Source organism: Gouania willdenowi, chromosome 24, assembly GCF_900634775.1.
Source record: "Gouania willdenowi chromosome 24, fGouWil2.1, whole genome shotgun sequence".
NCBI classification, from domain to species: Eukaryota; Metazoa; Chordata; class Actinopteri; order Blenniiformes; family Gobiesocidae; genus Gouania; species Gouania willdenowi.
The window spans coordinates 17,747,577-17,769,575 of record NC_041066.1 but is presented as its reverse complement, the minus strand read 5'-3'; the positions used below and the strand labels follow the sequence as shown (position 1 = coordinate 17,769,575).

General features: G+C 36.4%; 1 protein-coding gene across 1 annotated transcript in view; it reads left to right on the top strand.

Moving 5' to 3' along the window:
- Positions 1–1,916, top strand: part of esrrgb (estrogen-related receptor gamma b) — a 52,120-nt gene extending 50,204 nt beyond the window's left edge. Inside the window, exon 7 of the mRNA XM_028439459.1 lies at positions 916–1,916. Coding sequence (XP_028295260.1) covers positions 916–1,160 — 245 coding nt within the window. The 3' untranslated portion in view covers positions 1,161–1,916. The remainder of the gene's footprint in view (positions 1–915) is intronic.
- The last annotated feature ends 20,083 nt before the right edge of the window (positions 1,917–21,999 follow it).

Genomic DNA, 21,999 nt, shown 5'->3' with positions numbered 1-21,999 from the left:
ACAGAAATGTGCAAAAATAACAGATAAAAATACACAGAATAGCAAGAAAAACACAAAATGATCCAAGCCTAGCACACCTGCTGCCTTGTCCAGGTGAGGTTTTCTTGTTGCAAGAAAGGAAGCAGAAAGCAAATCTACAAAACATACAATCATTCTGGATTGCATTTTGAATTTAATAGATTTCACCCCAACAGCTAAAGTAACATGAACTAATATATCTGTATTTAATCTAAACAAAATCAAGATAACTCATATTTTATTAAACAAACAAAAAATGAACTCCTCACCTTTAATGCAAGGCCATGTCTTATTGAATTCATATAATCCATCAAATATGGTCTCAAAATCTTCATTCATCAAAATTAAAAAATCCAATGAATCGCAGCATTTAGTCCAAAACACAGTAAAACTACTGAAAAAAAAAAAATGTAACGTCCTATTTACAAGAAGAAAGCAGCTCCGCCCTGATTTCTTTTTACTTACTTCATTTTTAGATTAATGTTGTAAATTCATGATAAAATCAGGCAGGTAGCCACTTTCTGCTTCATTTTTGCTGCAGTACCATACATGAACTGCTGGGGGCAGTGTTGTTGACCATTGACATTGTGAAGAAGATGAATCAAGTGCCAAAAGATAACTTGTATTTTTAAAAGAACAACAAATGATTTTATATATACTGTATAAATATTGTACAGTCACTGTGTTTCATGACACTTAAAATATTTGTATATTATCTACATTATATTAAGAATGGAATTGAAAACTTTTGACTTCGGGTGGTGGGGGGGGCAGTGCTCCCCCTGCCCCTGCAAACTCCACGTATGTGTTGTAGTTTTATTTCAGATCTAATACACTAATTTATTTTTGACAAAAGCTCTAACAAGTCTGTCCTTTTCATTCCCCAACAACCTCCAGACTCCATGCACATAGAAAATATCGAAGCGGTCCAGCGGCTCCAGGACTCCCTGCACGAGGCTCTGCAGGATTTCGAGGCTTCCCAGCACCCAGAGGACCCACGACGGGCTGGCAAACTGCTAATGACCCTCCCGCTGCTCCGTCAGACCGCTACCAAGGCCGTCCAGCATTTCTACAGCATCAAGATGCAGGGCAAAGTTCCCATGCACAAACTATTTCTGGAGATGCTGGAGGCCAAGGCTTGACACCTGGGTGTCACCTGTTTGACAGAACCTGTTTGCATCATCACTTGAAGGAAAAGCCGCAAAAATAGATGAAGAATAGATTTAAAAAAAAAAAAAAAAAAAAAAAAAAAAGATGGTGTGCCAATTGACAATGAAAGGATGAAGCTTTGGACTACTTTATTTAAAAGTGTTCAACATCAAAGTGAAAGAGACTCAGAACTAGTTTTAACAAAAGGGTGACCATCAGCCTGACTGGTGTGGGATCATGGGTTAAGTATTTAACAAATGTCATGTACAGAAAACTGCAGTCGAGGTCTCGTTATAACCAGTGGACCCCCCTTTTGCTTGATATCACCTTGTTTCTCGTCTGCATTTCAAAAAACAAAGTGTCATAGAATAAACGCCCCTAAAGAACTGTACAGACGTGTATAGCCACATGACATGTTTTCCTTTCTTTTCATCTCATCGTTTTTCAAGCTCAGTTTACGGTAGTCCTTAACTGATTCTGCGTACAATATGTGTACTACTGTATTATGTGTGAAAATGCTCTGGGTAGACAGGGACAGCTGGGAAATGTTTGACATATTATTCCCATTCTGTCAGTAGCTGGGTTTCCATTGCCATTGGAAATGCGCAAAATCTAAATAGCGCGTTAAAAATTGGTAACGGAAACACTGGAATTTCGAAAAAAAACACTCAAATATCACAAAAAAAGTTTTTACGCTTTCGTGACAAGGTTTTTTCAGACGTTTCTATATTGAAATGTGTCACAAAAACGCTATGGAAATACTTTTTTCTGCAAATACAGAATGTAAGCTTCATGGTCACATGACCACTTCTCGTACGTGTAGACAGAGGAGGAGACCGGGACTTTTCTTAGCATTATACTTAAAAAATTATTACTGCCACATGAGACGTGAAACAACAAAGGAATACAGAGTGTTATAAGGAGGTTTGGAGCGTCCATTTTCCTGCAGCGAAGTCTCGCGGGATGAGATTTCACGCAAGTTACGAGGCTTCTACTCAAAACAACCTTCAATGGAAACACGTTCAAAGCGCAATTTTACTTTGTCGACATTTAGAAATATCGCTTTCATTTGATGGAAACCCAGCTAGTGACACCTGTAGCCCCGACTCGGGTGCTTAGGTTCCTCCAAATCTCCTTGTGATATATTGTCCTCGTAGTAGCTTCATCGACTCAGTGTTCCAGTCAATGGTGGTGCTTAGAGGAAGAAGATGTGGTTGGCAAGTGTTCACAGTTCACAGAGAGTTTGCACTATAAGAATCAATGGACGACGTGGCAATAAGAGGGTATCGTACCAGCTCGCTCTGTCAAATAATAACAAAAAAAAAAAAAAAAAAAAGACACCTTCCGTCTGCTTGGTGTGTCCATACATGCTTTTAAACACGAAAAGAAACTGTGAAAAAAAATGCACTTATTGATCAAAGGCAATATTTAGGAAGATTTTAAGGTAAAACTGTGTTGCTTTGATTTAAAGGGACAAAATAAAACATTCATATTACATTACAAGTAACCCAATGCATCCTTTTCTGTAACTCTGCAAAAAGAAAGTTGTGATTTTATTATTTTGAAAACAACTGAAATTCAACTTCATGAAGTCTGTAAACTTGTAATTTTTATTATTTTTTTTTACTGTTTAAAAGTATACTGTGAACACAGGGTCAGAAATTGTCAGAGGAATATTGAAAACAGCCTTTTTAGGACATGACTGCAGCATCGCATTAATAGCTGTATGGGTGTTATTGTGATATCCAGACACTCTTTCTTTTTTTCCTTTTTTTTTCACATGTTAAAATAAATCACGACATGGAGTTTCACATACTTTACTAAGACATTAGTGTATCAGGAAAAAGTTGACTTCCACTATGACACATATTTAACCTTTAACGGCAGCTCTCAAGTGACGTTCTTATCGGTTTTCTCATCACTAATAACAATAATCTACTAGAACAGATGCTCTGAAACGCAAACTCGAGGAGGGAATATTTTAAAACCTTTATATTCCAGCAATTATAGTTTAGAGTGCAATATCTACTGAGGAAAATACTACTATTGCAAAATTAATCAAAGAGCTAATTAGAGTGAGTTGTTCTATTCACATATTACTTATCAAAAACCATTGTTACATTGTATCAATTTCTTAAAAATATTAGGAAATTAGGGAGGCGAGTGTTATCTATACTTACTGATCACTTTAAGCTTCTTCTACTCAAAATAAGAAGAAACTCTAAAGCCAAGCAACTACGGTAGTAAATACTGGGACTGCGTTCCATTGACTTTAATGTAATGCGTAGATAAATATAACCCCAATGCTACAGAGAATACAATTCCCATAATGCACTAGCGAGCTAATTAACCAGCTAATGTATCCATGTTGGTAATGAGTATCACCCCCGTACAATAGCAAAACTAAATGGTGGTGCATTCAAAAACAAGAACTTTGCACTTTAACGGTGATGTTAGGTAGCAATATTTACTTTTTAAAAACCTAAATATGAAACCTTTATGACACGTGTCAAACTCAAGGCCCGGGGGCCAAATCCGGCCCTTCAGAGCATCCAATTCAGCTCCCTGGAGAAAGTGAAAATGACAGAGAAAACATGAATCGTTGTGTAAAATACCAAATTAACTCTTTTTTTTTTCTCAAATTATTCAACAAAACCTCCCTAAATTAAATAAAAATTGGTCATAAAATATGTAAATCAAAGGACATTTAACATCCGTCACTTATTACTAATTTATCACTGAAAGTGCAAATTCGGGCACATTTTTGTTGAGATTGTTTGTTTTCCCGCCTAAAACCTGCAGCCCACTTGTGATGGAACTGGTCCATATTTGGCCCTTGAACTAAAATGAGTTTGACACCCATGCTTTATGACATAAAACTATTGAAAAACTACAAAGCAGTGTTGCTCTCAACTCGATTTGGTGTTACGTTGGATGTCCGAAGCATGAATGAACAGACTGACTTGAGCGCTACAGAAAATCCACAACTTTGAAGGAAGTTTCCCTCAAACTGTCGTGAGAAAGTGAATGAAAAATGTCCATCTTTTTTTTTTCTCCTAGTCCTTAGAATCACATTTACTACATCACATTAATTCTAATCGTCTCCTAAGTGGAAAATCTCAAAAGAAATGGAGCAATTAAATGTCTGCGTCGGCTCTACCTCGGGGACGGGAGATGTTTTATCTGAGCTGACTTCATGTGGGGAGGGTTTGGTCTAAGCCTTCACAAAGGCGATTTCATGGGTGTCTGTAATAGTGTCATAACGGAGCGATCACTATAGGCTATGCAAGGCAAATATGGCCGCCTGTGTTCCTTTGTGTTGTGGAGCATGGGAGTGGCATTTTAGCTGTGCTTTGTTTACAATGTGGGAAAAGTTGTACAAAATGTGCTGTGCATACTTTACTATACTGTACTGTAACTGCTGTGCTTTGATATGAACAATGATCATCTGTAGGATATGCAAAGTCAAGTATTTTATTAGCCACCTCATGACTTTACTCACCGCACTGAACACATGTATCATACGAGTCACTGTTGGACGCTTTTGGGAAAAAGATGGAGGAACATTGGCTGTGTTCGAAATGGCATACTAACGTACCATTCAAACTAAGTCTGACTTTAAAATGAGTATGTAGTGCTTTCCCATTACCGTAGATAGTATGAAAAGACTGAGTATGTGATAAATACCTCGATGTATACTATATCGGGACATTTTTGCCCCATGATGCATTGTGAGTGGAAAGCTGAAAGTCAAACATCCCCATTTCAAAACAAAAGCATCTCTTCTTGTCTTCCATTAGTTTTAACGCTTTTGTGAATAAGGCTCTTATTTTGAAATTAACCGGAAGTTAAGTCAGGTCTCTGAAAATCTCCGAAATTTCAGCATTGAAATGTTTTCTGCAAGTTTTGTGGCTCAAATGATCACATGTTGATACTTGGTCACTTTCTCGCTTAAAATGCTTTCAGAACTTTCAAAGGTGGCGAATCAACGTAGATTTTTAGCCTCAGTGTGCTTCCGCTTTTTGTCGTATGTTCGAAATGCATCTTGGGAAACTTGGAAGTATACTTCAGTGGGAACACTCATCATCCTAACCATACTTATAATATATAGTATACATTATCTACTCATTGAGTGCGTAGAACGTAGTATGTTAGTATGCGATTTCGAACACAACCATTGTTGCTTTAAGGCTGAATTTTGTATTTAATTTATTTGTGTCCTTGCTTTGTTGTTTTTTTTTCAGTGTTAAAAGCCAAACTCACTGGATACCATCCAGAGGTGTAAAGAGTACTGATGTATCGAACTCAAGTAGAAGTACTGTAACGTGATTGAAATTGTACGGACGAACGAGTACAAGAAAGTCATACATAAAATACTCAAGTACAAGTAAAAAGTAGTATGAAAAGTAACTAAGTTGTCATTTAGGATTTATTGCCAATAGTAAAAATAGCACTACATGCTAAGGTTATATCATACAATCAGAGGTGTACTGATATTTGCTATTCAAGTAAAAGTACTGTAACTTGATTGGAATTGTACTGAAGTACAAGTAAGTCATACATAAAATACTCAAGTACAAGTAAAAAGTTGCTCAATTGAATAGTACTCAAAGTAAAAATTACCAATTAATTTCAACCCCCACATCTCATGTATAAACTTAAAAAGGAAGAGATCAAATCTTACACAATTGGAACATAATTTTTTCTTTTATGAACTCTAAAACTAAGAAAACAACCAGCATTCAGTGCTGTTTTGGCACGGTGCATTACGTTTAATCTGATTGGTCGGCTATGATGTGATGCATTTGACTGTTGGTCATTTAATTTTTTTTGTAGTTTCACAATGTTCGTTGATTATTTTAAAAGTAAAATAATGTTAATTTACTCAGTAATGATTGGGTATAGAAATGCAATGAATTATTTTACTTCATTTAAAACACGATTTAGAAATGTACGCAAAAAAGTATCCATAAAAGCAACTCAATTACAGTAATGTGAGTACTTGTAATCCGTTACTTTCACCTCTGGAACCATCGTCACTTTTGGTTATCAGCACAGCAGGATGTATAGTGAGTAAAGGCGTCCAGACCCTATACAGTACCTCATTTCATATTTGGAAAATTACACTGGGCTTGGAAGCGGGCCATGGGTTCCTCCTGGGAATCAGTGGCACAGAAAAAAAGGGGTGACATCACTGACTGGGTATTAAAGAAGAAAAAAAAAAAACTGTAGATGAACGCTCTCTGCTATTGGCGGACACATTCCTCAGAGGAGAGAGCTGCTTGTTCGCCGTTCCATTTGCGGACTTTTCTCATCTCCGTGCACACTCACATGTAGAGATTTGCATAAAAACATTGAGGAACGTCCATGGCCATTCTAACCTTCTAAATGTGTGTACCATAGGCGTGAAGAGGTTTACTTTCCCTCAAAAGCAATATGTTAGCATTTGTGATAGATGAATCAAGTTAAAAAGAGAGCTTTATATATGTATACGTATAAAGCCTATAAACCCTATGCTTGGAAAAAAAAAGGGCACGTTAACTATGCACACACACACACACACGCGCGCGCGCTCACTGTCCTGGTAAACGTTTAAGTTTGAAACGTGAAAGTGTTTGAACTGCAAAGCAAAATGCCAACCACAGCGTTCTTCTCACCGGGTGGTGTTGTGTGGCATTTTCCTGTGTTTTGTTTGTTTGTTTGTTTGTTTGTTGTGTTCAATGCTTCTTGTGTATCCAAATGTAAATAAATGCTTTTGAAGTGAGTCAGATCTAACAGTGCACTGAATGTACAGTGACAATAAAACCAAGTGGTTTATGTAAACGCCTGGAACTTTATTTATTAGGAAGATGTTTTCAATTCAGTCATACAATATATAAAGTATGGGACACATGCCCTTTTTTTGCTTCTATAATTAAAAAAAACTACCCAAAAGTCTCTTAAATTTTTTGAAATGCTTTGTTTGTGTAACACGCACACAAGCACACACTCGTATACGATTCTCCAGGTGATTTAAAAACACAAAAGATCATAAATGTTGAAACGTGAGGGAGCAGCTATACCTTTATTTGTTTATTTATTTGTTTGTATATTTTCCACCTTTTCTTCCGACATTTTCATAAACACCCAGTTTAGGATCTTGTATCCCAAGTGATCAATTACATTTATTAAAATACAAAAAAAGTGATAACTTTCACAAAATTGGTCATTAGTTGCTCACTTATGGGGTTCTTTTTTTCTTATGTTAATGTTTCATTTATTCGGACAACTGTTTTTCAGAAAATTTACTTTGATCTCGACATGTTTCGACTGTCAAGTGCCAGTCTTCTTCAGAGGCGCCTGCTGATTGCTTTGATGTGTCCTTGACTTCCGCGTAATAATTGCTGCAAGTTATATTTGTCTTCTTTTTGAACAATATTATTATTATCAGCATCATACTATTTAAAAAGACAAAAATAACTTTTTCAGGAAATTTACTTTGATATCCTGACATGTTTCGATTGTCAAGTGCCAGTCTTTTTCAGAGGCATCTGCTGATCACTTTGATGTGTCCTTGACTTCCGCGTAATAACTGCAGCAAGTTTTTTTTGTATTCTTTTTTAACAATATTATTATTATCAGCATCATATTATTATTTAAAAAGAAGACAAAAATAATTTTTTTCAAAAAATGTACTTTGATCTCCTGACATCTTTTAACTGTCAACGGCCAGTCTTCTTCAGAGGCATCTGCTGATAAATTTGATGTGTCCTTGACTTCTGCATAATAATTCCAGCAAGTTGTTTTTGCCTCCTTTTTGAATAATAATATTATCATTATCATATTATTCAAAAAGACGACAAAAATAACTTTTTCAGGAAATGTACTTTGATCTCCTGACATCTTTTGTCTCTCAACTGCCAGTCTTCTTCAGAGGCGTCTGCAGATCGTTTCGATGTGTCCTTGACTAATAATTTCAGAAAGGTCTTTGTGTCTTCTTTTCAAATATGATTATTATTATTATCATATTATTAAAAAAGAAAACAAAAAGAACTTGCTGGAATTATAACGCGGAAGTCAAGAACAAATCAAAACAATCCACAGACACCTCTGAAGAAGACTGGTAGTTGACAGTTGAAACATGTCAGGAGATCAAAGTAAATTTCCTGAAAAACAAGTTGTCTGAATAAATAAACATATTATTAAAAAAGAAAACAAAAATAACTTTCTGGAATTAGTTTTCTGTTTTCCTTTCATATCAAGTAAGATGACTTTTGTAGTTTTTTCACACTGTTTCCTGTAGTCCTAACCTCTTTCATGTGTTACACTCGGACAGGGATGTTATCTAGGTTTTGGATGAAGTCAATAATCCATTTCTGGAATGAGATTTAAAAGGTGTAACAAAACATTTGGACAGGAAATCATAATTAGCTTCTATCAGCGCATTTCATCTCACAGCCTCGTACGGGGGATGGCATGAATATTTCAGCGAGGCACTGGGTCGACTCGTGTCCTCGTGCATGTGTGCTTTGTAAAGCCAGTGCCTTGGGGGGTGCGACGGCATCTTCCTGCCCCGACTGTCAGTTGGTTTAACTGTCTACACAATGTCCCATTTGACCTTGGGTTAGAGACAACGCTGGCTGAATGCACATCTGACACACTCCCTTCCTTTGTGGTGCAATCCGGTGGAAGTCATTTCATTTACTGGGCTTTCAACTTCAGCCAGTGTAAAAGGGGAGGGGTGGAGGGGGTTGTGTGTGTGTGTGTGGGGGGTCTGTGTTTAATCAGTCTGTCACAAACCATTCTCCAAAACAAAATCAACACAGGCCAGAATCACTCAACAGATAATTGAATGGAACACATAAATATGATGGTCATGTTTTCATTTTTTTTTTTTTTTTTTTTTTTCAATCGTCTCGACAAAGTTTCAGTAAAGTGGAATTAAGGGTGGGACGATGTGCAGAGTTCACTCTACTGGGCTCACGATAACGATACGGGACGATATTTTTGAAAGGGTAAAAAAGACCAAAAGTGCAGTTTGAAAAATATTTTTTTTATTTTTGATATATATTTAACTCTGGTCATATACGTGCAGAAACATTGACGTTTTCAACTCAAGTGGATATAAGAAATTTGAAAACAAAAAAGAAATAACATAAGTAAGACCAATTCTTTCTATTTAAAGTGCAAAAAGTGCCACTTTGCCAATGGAACTTCAAAACAGAGACTGACAATTCATCCCAATCTGAAATTAATGCCATATCATGTCAAATTCATGACAATATTCAGAGAAAGACTTCTATTTTTACATCAATGTTCTTTGCATAACATGTTTTTTTAAACATCAGACTAGATGCGCCGGGGGGGTGAATGGACAATAAAAGCACAATGTGGCCGATAAATAAAAATCAGCACTAGAAGAAGGACATGAAAAGTCTTTGCTTCTTCCTACTCCTTTTTGGACAAAATATATTGTATGGGGTGTATGGGAATTTAGGGATTATTTTTGCATTATTGTATATTTTTGTTATTATGGTATTAAATTGTTGTTGTTTGTCTTAAATAAATAAATAAATAAATAAATAAATAATTCCCTAACCCAGGCCGGATTTAAGATTATTTTTCAACAATATTAGCATGTCTACATTTTTTGGACATTGACTACGTTTGCTGCAGTTGAAAAGACACGCTTGCTGGGGCCTGTACTATTGGTGATATATGTTGTGAGGTATTAATATTGGGTCGTTCAATATCATTTCACAAATGGCCCACGCACTTCGGTCTCAAAAAATTCAGATTTTTTTTATGAAATTGTTCTATTCACTAATAAATGATTATAAGACACAGAGGAAAGCTACAATGACCTCATGTAAAGGATTTTCAATATCCGCGAGTAGTGAAAAAACCCAAAGTTAAGGTCCAAAATAAAAAAGAAGTTGCATAAAGAAAAATTTGTTTTGTATTCTAAGAAGGAGTTAGCTCTATACTATAAAACAGAGATCAGATGTTTTTCTTATATTCCCACATGCAGTTATTGACCAATGAAAATATTTTTTTTTTAAAAAGTGTTTTTTCAGATTTCAAGAGACTGTCACCCAAGAACCAATGCATATATGTGATTAATCATTAGTTATTTGAACAGTCTATGTACATAGCTTAAAGCTGATCAAATTACAGGGAGTTGAGGCATATGCAAAGCTGTTTACTGAAGGCCCAAACATGTTCCAGCCCGAAACCCCAATAAACTTTCCTCCAAATTTGTCCACCATGTAGAATGTATAGCAGATATTTTAGTATATTCTGATAGTATAGGTGGAGCTGTATTACTATACCATATTTCAGTTTCTTATGTTGTGTAATTTTGGAGATATTGGAAGTTGAAAATGGAAGAAAAATAAGGACGCACAATAATCGACAAAAACCTCCCTCACTAAATGATCCATACCTCAGAAAGTATTCATCTGATCAAACAGAAATTTTACGGAGTGTCAACTGAAGTATTAAAGAACAATTGGCAAAAATTTCAGATTTTTTTTTTTAGCCAGTGTTTTGAAAATTTGTTGAAATGACATGGAATGCAATTGCAATATCATGCCTCTCACCCAAAGTTATACTGTATATCTATCTATTCAAATGTTTAAAAAGCAGAAAAAAATGGTCCAAACTCTCCCTGACAGCAATAAAAGATAGTGTGCATTTTGTTTTCTGGCACTCTTTCTTCAAGACTCTGTATCCATCCCATCCAATGGTCATCATCGTGTCCCTCCAGTCCGTGCCTTATGACCAGACATTGACATTGTGACACTACTCTCTGTTAATCAACTCTTCCTGTTGCTCCATTCTTTGAGCAAATCCATAATCACACTCGCAACCTCACCCTGTCGACACCGGCCAGTGTTTCCTTCCTCTATGGGATTATTCATCCACTGGTGAAGTGTGAGTCCACTGAGGATAGGCTGTAGCGTGTCACCCAGTGCTGCTGTTGTCTTAGACGATGTAACCAGGTGAACGTGAGTGAAGGAGATGTGGTGGTGGGGGGGGGACCATCAATATGCTCCCTGTGTAAATTAAAGAAGGTCATGATTTATGGCCCCCCCCACACACACACACACACACACACACACACACACACACATGCTGAATCCACCTTTTTTTCCCCTCTCGTCTCTCGCCTGGCTCAAGGACAGGTAAGGGTGCCTTTCTCTGCAGCTCATCACCAAGAGCCCCCACCCCCATCCACCCCCATCCCCACCCTCCACTCAGTCTGTGGCACTTTGTGATGGACAACTGTGTGGGAGGCTGGTGCTTTTGTAGAAAGAAAAAAAAAGAGTTGAGCGCCATCTATGGGTAAGTGAAGACAGTAATAGTGCTTAAAATTGACAATTAATCACAATTATGGCGGAACTATAATTGTAATTGTAATTTTAAGAATCTGTTGCTGTCGTAATCGTAATTAAATTGTAACTGAATTTAGATAATTGACTCTAATGATAATTGAAAATTCTATTTTCTTTTTTTCTTTTATTTGTCAATTATAATTTAACACAAAACTTGGGAACCATGTTACAGTTCTATGTACAGCTCTACACATACATATGTAGTTACCAATTATTAAAATATGTTTCAAGCTTTCTCACATTTTACCATTTAAACAAAACACAAATCTAAGGGGTATACGGACACAAAAAACACCAAAAATATGAAATCCTATTTTTCATTGATCAGGAAGCCTATGTATGATCAAGTAACAGTACTTCTACTAGGATATATCAGTACTCTTTAGTACCCTTCTTCACTCTTTTTCTCTACTGCATATGACTGAGAGGGAGATTTTTGGTCATGTTGTTGTTGATGGAATGTGTTTGTTGATGAGTTTAAATGTTTTTACTGATGATTTTAAATTTTTTGTTGCCGACTTTAAGGGTCCTATTGATTTTAAGCTGTTGTCTTTTGCACTTTTTGATCATGTAAAGCACATTGAGTTACCTTGTGTAAGAAATGCACTATTCAAATAAATTCCCCTTGCCTTGCCTTCTTGTTGTTCCTCTCTTTGTCTGCATCTTGCTGTTTCCTAGTGTTAGTGGATGTGGCTAATTCACTGTGTTGTTTCCACTCAGGTGTGCTGTATCATTCATTTTTATTTGTTTATTTAGTTTTGTGTGTGTGTGTGTGTGTGTGTGTGTGTGTGTGTGTGTGTGTGTGTGTGTGTGTGTGTGTGTGTGTGTGTGTGTGTGTGTGTGTGTGTGTGTGTGTGTGTGTGTGTGTGTGTGTGTGACATTTCTACAATTAGAGGAACAACCTCCTCCAATCCAAACCCAGTATTAGACACAGTTTCTCTCGTAATCATGAGATGTAGCGGTGACTCTGGGGATCCAAGCAGCTGTCAGGACTGGAGAGCCTAGACGACAGCATCTGGGAGTGGCTCCATCCCCAGAGGAGCCAGGCCTCTTTTCTTTTTTCCTTCCCACCCCTCCCCTTGTTGGTGCATGCTCATGTTGTTTCAGAAAACTTGGGATGCAAATGTGCTTTACTTACTTACCTCTACCGCCCAGCAACAAAACTGTGTCGTAGCTACAGTCCTGGTATTGGAGTGCAGGTAAACAAAGAATCATGTGGAGGTCAAATGCTAATGAGTGCACAATTTATTACCTCTGGCTCACTCCAAAGGCAAAATAACATTGTTGGAGGCACCCTTACGTAATAAATCATCCAAACAAATGATCGGCATCACAATTCTTCAAAGGCTTTTGTGCAGAATCCTCATTTTAGTCACACGTCTCTATTCAAATTGCCTAATTTTTAACTGGAATCCTTAAGAAGTCCGCTTTTGGTGCTAACACACCACCATATAATTTCCATCTGCTCAGTGGCTAATAGAGCGAGGAAGGGAAAGGGCTCCATTATGAACTGTATAACTCCGTTTAGCTGAGATTCAGGCTGCTGTGATGCTAGATGTGAACAGATGCAAAGCCATGCAGGGTTTGCAGCTGTCACCAGGCTTTAGTAAACCCTATCCCCTCTATCCCTACCCGTCCACGAGCTCGTGTTGAACCAGACCCAGCGACATGACGTGACTGACCGCGTGTTGAAAAGCCCACAGACACATGGCAGTGTCACAGGTAAAGTAGCAAAGTAGCAAAGTGCACTGTTGAGATGCAGATATGAGCTCTCTCTCAGCCAGGGTTGGGCTCAATTACATTTTTCAGTTACAATTACACTTTCAATCATCTATGTACAATTACAATTCAATTACGATTACAGTCAAAGGTGATAGGAACGCATTGCAAATACTCACGTTACTGTAATTGAGTTTCATTTATGGGTACTTGTACTTTTTTAAAAAATATTTAGTAATTAATGAAAATATTGTGATTAGTATATATAATATCCATTCATTTTCTGACCTGCTTGTTCCTGTTTTCATGATCTTGGGGCTATGGCTATATATATATATATTATTTTTTGAATTATGATTAACTTATTATTATTATTATTTTTGATTGTTATTCCTTCCCAAACAACTGTATTCTATACTTTCCCTTTCTCAAATGTAAATCGAGTTCAAATGTTGTATAACAAACATGATTTAAAAAAAAAAACAAATTCTAGTGAAAAAATGTCTTTGGGGTCAGAAATTTGTAAAATAAAAATAAGGGTCACGACCCAAAAAAAAGGTTAGGAATCACTGTCTTAAACTAATAATTATGAGACAAAAAAAAAACACCCAGCTTGTCACAACTGTTCACTATATTGTCTGTTCTTATTGCAAATGTCAACTTGACTTCTCTGGTTTTGCTACTTTCTCTATTCCTATGAATCTGTTTAAATACAGAAACAAAGTTTAATTGCTAATAATTAACAAAAAAAAAAATCACAATTTATTATGCTTGCGTGGATGTTGAAGTCAGCCGAGTCCTAAAAGGGTTTAAGGAACAATAAATTCCTAAATGTTGATTGTATAACTTCAAAAGTAATCCACAAAGAGAAAACCTCTTAATGGTGCCAAATTACAAACATCAAAAATGAGCTTAATGTTTCGAAACCGTGCTTTGATATTTCGCTTCATGTTGCAATTACATGCTAATAAAAGCAATTAAAAGCCTGAGAAATAACAGCATTTCCACCACAGTTAATAAACAGACAGAGCGTGCAAGATGTACAAGCAGAATATTAAGCAACAAGTAGAAGGAAAACACACACACACACACACACACGCATGTTTTGCATGTTGGCAGACTGGGGGGTGTGGCAGGCAGCAAGTAGAGTCGTTAACTGCACAGTGAGAGATTGCTCTCCAATTTATTCCTCGCCCGTCCATACAAGAGCGATCACGCAACCCCATTCATTTCACAGAACACAATTTTCATATTTAATGAGCATGACTCCAATACAATTACAGTAATTAGTCAAATCTCAATCACGGCCAAGGAAGCTCGTCACCATTATTAGTGGATCTTATTAATAATGTTGCATGTGTGGTGCTCATAGGGTAATTGAGGTTATGTGCAGGGAACAGGGACGGCGGAGGAGATGTTAGCTTGCTTTCTGTCTCCCCCGGGTCCTCGTGTAGAACCGAGGTTTGGTTGAAATTACCTACAATTTTCCCCCAAAACTCAACACTCAGTCAGTTCATTCTACGCCAGTAAAAAAACACATAAAGATTTGCTTGAAAAAAAACATTGTTTAGTTGTGTTTCACATGCTGGAAGAAGCCCATTTATTGTGACTGATGAGACTGCAGTGTTTGACATTTTGTGGGGTTGTGGAGCTTCTCTTTCCCGACTGATCCTTATTAAACCTGCACACAATATATTCCAACTCACTGCGTACCAGGGGCATCAAAGTCATCTTAGTTCAGGGGCCAAATAAGGAGCAGCTTGACCTTAAGTGGGCCACAGATTTTATGCAGGAAAATGAGTAATCTCAACATTGTTAGTGTGCACTTCTACGTATACATAAAATACTAAATACTATATGTAGAAAAAGACAATAAGTGACAGATATCAGTCCCGACAGGATCTTCAGTTTAAATTCCCTAGATTTTGTGACCGATTTCTACTAAATAAGGGAAATATTATGTAAGAATTTTGACCTTTTTTTCCCAACAGTTTAACATTAAAAATGACTGCAATCATGCGATATAAGCACTGGAACATTTTTGAGCACCTGATGAGTTTCATTTACACAATGATTCCTGTTTTCTCTGTTATTTTTACTTTCTCCTGGTCTGTGGGCCGAATTGGACGCTCCAAAGGGCCGGATTTGGACCCCAGGCCTTGGGTTTAACACGTGGCGTACACACTTTTTCTAAGATTGTTTTTTTTTTGGTTCATTTGTAGAAATTCAACAGAAAATACATTCTTTAAAAACTAGTATACAACAGCTCACTAAGGCCTTGATTTAAAATAAATAAATAAAGCTGAGGCTAATACTGTTTGTGTTGCTTTGAACCAGTCTGTGTCATAGCTACTGTTAATAGGGAAACAATCACTTTAATCCATGGGAAAAAAAGACTTATTAGCCTGATCCTATTAAGTAGTCACTGCACTGCTAGATTAATGAGTGGAACACCATAGCGGGAACATCTTTGTTAACACAATATGCAGTAATTAGAAGGACATAGAGGAATTAGACACAAGCAATGGCAGCTGCACTGGTGTTCTCAGGATTAAACACTGGGACAGACAACAGGCCAAATATTAACTCTCCCAAACCTCATTGAAACCAGAGAGGACATGCTTTGTTTTGGGAAAAGCTCTGGAGAAATAGACCCGTCGCTCTGTGAAGTTTGGGTTGAAGCTCAAAGGCAGAGCTGAAAGTGAACGGAGGTCATGTCAACAACGACTGAAGGTCTACTGACACGACCACACGTCAGTTGATTATACGTTCATCAATACTTAATATGCACAGAACAACTTTTTCTTTTAAATTCTCATTTCATTTGGCTGTTTCTTCTACATCCTAGCTGGTGTTTGAACCACTTTAACTGGCTTCATTTGATCCAGAGGAGCACTGACTCTACTTTGAGCTCCTACTTATCATGTCATCTATAGGGTCTGTACTGCAGCCCTTCAAAGGAAGCTCATATTAGCTGCTTGTATCCCATATGCTGTGTTTGAAATGACATGCTAATGTACTACTCATACTAGTTGGACGTCAAAATGAGGAAGTAGTGCATTCTCATTCGTATGAAAAGATTGAGTATGCAAGAAATATCCAGACGTATACTATATCGGGACTTTTTTGAAGTATACATGATGGACACACTAATCATACTCAACCAACCCATGATGCATTGCGAGTGGAACTTAAAACTGTCCTGGGACTGGCTTCAAGCTGAAAATCAAACATCCCTTTTTCAAAATAAAAGGATATCTTCTTGTCTTCCATTAGATTTTTTTAACACTTTGGTAAATTGGGCTTTTGTTTTGAAGTTAACCGGAAGTTTAGTCAGTAGTTCAGTGGCGGGTGTCCAAAAATCTCTGAAATGTCAGCATGAAATTTGTATATGTGAGTTTTATGGATAGAATGACCACATGTTGATATTCTACTTGGTCACTTTCTCGCTTAAAATGCTTTAAGAAGTTTCCAAGGTGGCGAATCAACTGAGATATTCAACCTCAGTGTTCTTCAGGTTTTTGTAGGTTCCAAATGCATCTTGGGAAACTTGGAAGTATACTTCAGTGGAAACTGTCATCATCCTAATCATACTTATAGTATATAGTAGACAGTATATACTCAGTGAGTGTCGCGTGTAGTGTGTCAGTATGCGATTTCAAACAAAGCCATAGTTTATCTACTCTGTTTTAAAACTTCCTGAAATTGGATAATTTCAGAATAAGAGCACCAATTGGTACAAAAGTAAATGAAATGTAAAGCCAAATGAGTTAAAGGTAAATCTTTGTATGAAATAATATCTTTTCCAGATGCTTTGACATGAGAGTACCTGATGTTCACCTTTGTTTGGTATGAACGATACCTTAAAATGTCGAGCTGAAGGACAAAAAAAACGTGCAAACTTTTGACCTCAGATAGATCAAGTCTGTTTGTTTGGAGTATTGTTAAGCTTCTGTTGAGAAGCACTGACAAGCCTTCCTTCCTATTATTGGCAGCCATTGACTAAACGCTGTAGGTAAAGCAGCGGCATTGAGTAGTAAAGCCATGACTAGGGTCAAATGCTAAATAAGAGGAAACCATTACCGGAGACACCCAGGGGAAACTCCTTCCTCTGTGTCCTCGTTCTCTTCTTTCTCTGTCCTCACTTCCCCTTTTACATCTCTGGCCTACCTCGATGCCAACCCTCAATGACCTAGGCCGAGATCAATACAGTTTAAAACGGATGGACTGTGTAAGTAGAGATGCTGGATGCTGCCGATGAGAATGTCCTGAACACTGCTGGCCTTTGACTTGTTTGTTACCGTCTAACATCAATGACTGTCATTCCATCTGAGACAGACACTGGGTGGAAAAGTATTTAAAACAGAGGAAATGCTCTCAGTAATCACATATTTACCCAGTGATGAAAGTAACGGATTACAAGTATTCAAGTTACTGTAATTGAGTTGCTTTTATTGATACTTGTACTTTTTTGAGTGTCTAAATCAAAGTTAAAGCACTCTTTTTCTCTACTGCGTATGATTGAGAGTGAGATTTTGGTCATGTTGTTGATGCAATCTGTTTGTTGATGATTTTAAACGATTTTACTGATGATTTTAAATGTTGTTCTTTTTTTGGTTTTTTGCCGACTTTAATGTCCTTATAGATTTTAAGCTATTGGATGTTTTCAGTTGCACTTTTTGATCATGTAAAGCACATTGAGTTGCTTTGTGTATGAAATGCGCTATACAAATAAATTTGCCTTGCCTTGCCTATATTTCTAAATCTGTAATTTGTAGATTAAACGTAATGTACAACATTAGCCTGAGAATGTTTTTTTTTTTTTTTAATTGAATCAATTGGTGTTATTTTATATAATAAAGAATTGTACATTTTGACAAACCTTTTTATTTTATACAGATGCCTTTGTGGAAAATAAATTAACTTTCAATTGTGCAAGATTTCATTTTTTTTCTTTTTAAGTTTATACATGAGATGTTTACTGTATGCAAGGGAGCAGTGGCAAGATTTATTACCAAAAATAAATGTGGGGGGTAAAAGTAACTAGTAATCTTTACTTTGAGTACTAAATATTTGAGCTACTTTTTACTTGTACTTGAGTATTTCATGTATGACTTACATGTACTTGTACTTGAGTACAATTTCAATCAAGGAACAGTACTTCTACATGACTAGGATACATCAGTACTCTGTATTTACCATATGTATGATTTTTACAAACCAATAAGAGTAACTAAACCCTGAGTTTTTAACTGATATAAATTAAAATCTAGAGCAATTTACACAAGTTTGCACTGGTAAAGTACAATGTAAGCTAACGTCTTGATGGAGCAGACAAAGTCTTAATTTAATCTATTGTGGGTGCACAAGTATATACATGAGCAAGATTTATATGCTTTTGAAAGTGGGACCCAACCAATTCTACACCTCTCTGTTATCCACGTTAGCAGATAGCGTCTTGACACATATAGCTGAATATTTATATAGCGTAAACAAAAACATTACTCACTCACATTTACACAGTGTGCATATCAAGCACGGGCCTTAAAACACGGAAGGTGTTAGTCACGATTCTGCTTATCTCTCACATGTGACAGACCACATTTTAGTGTGTAGACCATTACTGCCTCTCTAACTTATACGCAGCTGCACAATCTGCTGAGCCGGGAACCATCCGCTTCGCTAGTATTAATCAAACAGCCTACTTCCCTTCGTGACACAAAGCAAATAGTCATAAATGCTCTTATCAGCCTTTCTAATAGTGTGGACGTTAAAATCAGATTCATGGTGGCGTAAACTATTATGTTTCATCTTTATCATATCGAACGATCACTTCTCTCTCATGAGCATCGTTTATAACTGCCGGACAGCTTGTTGCATAATGAAATTCAAACCCTCATATCGGCCTAAGAGATCTCCCACTCGGCTTACGTGTATTTACATATATTTATGTGGTTTTACTTCTTTCACAGAGAGCCAAACTGGTATGATGAATGAGTGGATGATGGCCCAGAGGGAGAACTGATCAGTGATCAGGCAACTCCATGTTTTTGTTCTGTGAAGTCTCGGTCTGGACTATATAAAGCCACGGAGGCTCCTTTATCATCTCACAATGCAAGTGACAAAAAAACACGTCTTTTTCTCTGAGATAATTCTGAAACTGGGATATTAAAGTACAAGAACCACTCCAAAAAATCAAATACAGAGGTTAGAACAGTGAGCAAGTTTTTATTCTGCAAGGAAGGTTTTCATTTATTTATGCATTGATATCAAATGTATTCCTAACTTTTCCTCTCGCAAACTAAAAATATGTAATTAGGGGTCGGAACCTATCTTTTTCCTGCATGTTCTTTCTTTCTTTCTTTCTTTCTTTCTTTCTTTCTTTCTTTCTTTCTTTCTTTCTTTCTTTCTATCTTTCTTTTTCTGAGGAAATCCCGCTCTCCTTTTTTCTCACCTAGTCTGCACATGCGGTCGACAGCTATGGATGTTTTATTAGTGCTTTATAATAAATACATGTATTTCATTGCATAGTTGTGACCATCACCAGCCCTCACTAAGGTAAGTGTAAGAAGAACTTTATTTTAGGGGGGAAATAAAAAGAAGGGGCAGTGTAACACCTTGGTGAAGGGGAATGGAACAGGCGAGAGGGAGTTAGGGTGGTACAGTGGTATTTTGGTGGAAATTACACTTTCCATGTGCGAACAATCACCAAATTTTACACAAAGGTCCCCAATCCATGCCAGATGAACTCAACTGCAAAACCCAGGCCAATCATCTTAAAGGTAGCGCTACAGCAAACATCTAAATTTTTAAATTCACAACAAATCAACCATATGTGCTACAGATTTGCAACTTTCCACAAAATGTAGCCACGTCACTGAAGAAACTTTTCTAGAGCTAAACCTGTTGCAAATGATGAAGTCGAATACTCAAATATGTTATTATCTAGTAGCATGTTTTCAGGTTATATTTTATTGTATATTTCCTGTAATTAGTGCAATTGGTTTTTATTTTAAGGTGAAAATTTAACATTCTGTCCAAAGGTTGCAGATGGAAAATAGCCTTTTAGGCTAATTCTGTTATATTCTCAGTATTGACATTATTGTACACTGTCCCTGTTAAATAAACCAATAAATAAGATAATACAAACAATTCACACAGGTTTTCTATAGTTAAACTGTAAATGATAATGTAAAAACATGCTTGCAAATTCTTGCTAAATACATTTTCATTGTTCATTTTAAAAAATGATGGTATGGTAGTTGATTCTTTGAAAATATCAATATTTTATCTAATTTTTTTTAATTTTTGGGGATTTTTTCACTGTCATGCAAAATTTTGGAGTCAAAGCAAAAATTGAATGATTGAAAATCAATTGTTTCACTTACAGAGCCAATAAATCATTTTTTTTAAAACAAATGACCAACTTCTCCATGCTGTCTCAATGCAATATGTGTATTTTTTGATTTTTGTCTTAATAACTGAATTTTTGACAGCTATTTGAAATCTGCCAATGAGTTATTAAATAAAGTCCCATCCAGGATCCGTGTATAATGAGTAGTAGAAGTCAAATGGATGGAATCAATGGGTGGATGATGGAAACAGCAGCGAGAAACTCAAGTATGAGAAATTACCCTTAGGTTCACATTCATTGTGCAATCCAACACAAAAGAAATGTTCACATCTGCTTTGTATACACTCCGTTTAATTTGGAACACTTTGATTAATCAATTAATATTCCTCTCTCAAGGTCTTTTTGAAAACCTCGTCATTAATAAAAGCAGACATTCAATTAGCAGCTTAATCTTGATTGCCAATTTTGTCATAACAATCTCCCTTTCTATGCTTTTCCCACCCTTGTTATATACTTGGGAGTGTGGTGTGGGATGGAAGAATTAACTCATTTCATTAATCTAATTGTCATCGCTCTCAACCATCCCACTAATAAGTAGAAATTAATATGATTAATCAATCTGATGACATAAACTCATTCAATTACAGTTTTTCAAAGGCAAGTGGGTGTGTTGGGGTGATAGGGAGGAGGGCGTGTGAGCAGCTCGCTCTGCTCTGCATGGGGAGCCAGCCCACAAATATACAGTAAAGGCAGGTCAGATAATAAGTCACTGGGAATGATGAATTAATGGTCAGGAAATCGGGAAAACGCAGTCTATGTTTCAAATGCAGATGCACGGATGGAAAGAATAATAATAATAATAATGCATGCCAGGCATAAAAACATAAGTAATCATGCGTTTTTAATCAATAAAATACATAACATAATGTTTTAGGTTTAATAACCAAAAACACCCGCAAAAAATAACTTTTTAACATTTAAATCAATTATTTAATTAGAGGCAAACTAAAAGAAGATTATAAATAATTAAGTTTTTGTGTTTTTGGTCAATTTGTTTATTTATTTTATTTTTACTCATTTATTTTTATTTAATTTTTTAGAGTTTGAGATAATAAAGACCAAAGGTTATACTGTAAATGATGATGCATGCCTGAATTTGTTGGATGGGAACTTTAAGGACGTAGGACAAGATAATGTAAATATTGCTACATTTTGTAAATACACTTGAATTTTGTGTAAAAAGTACACAATTATTGATTATTTGCCATGCAAAATATACCATTGCTGTTTATTATTGAAGCACAGGCTGCGCAACGCAGGATAAAAACTAAAACATCCTGCTTGATCTGTGTGTGTGTGTAAAATCTAAACCCAAACTACACT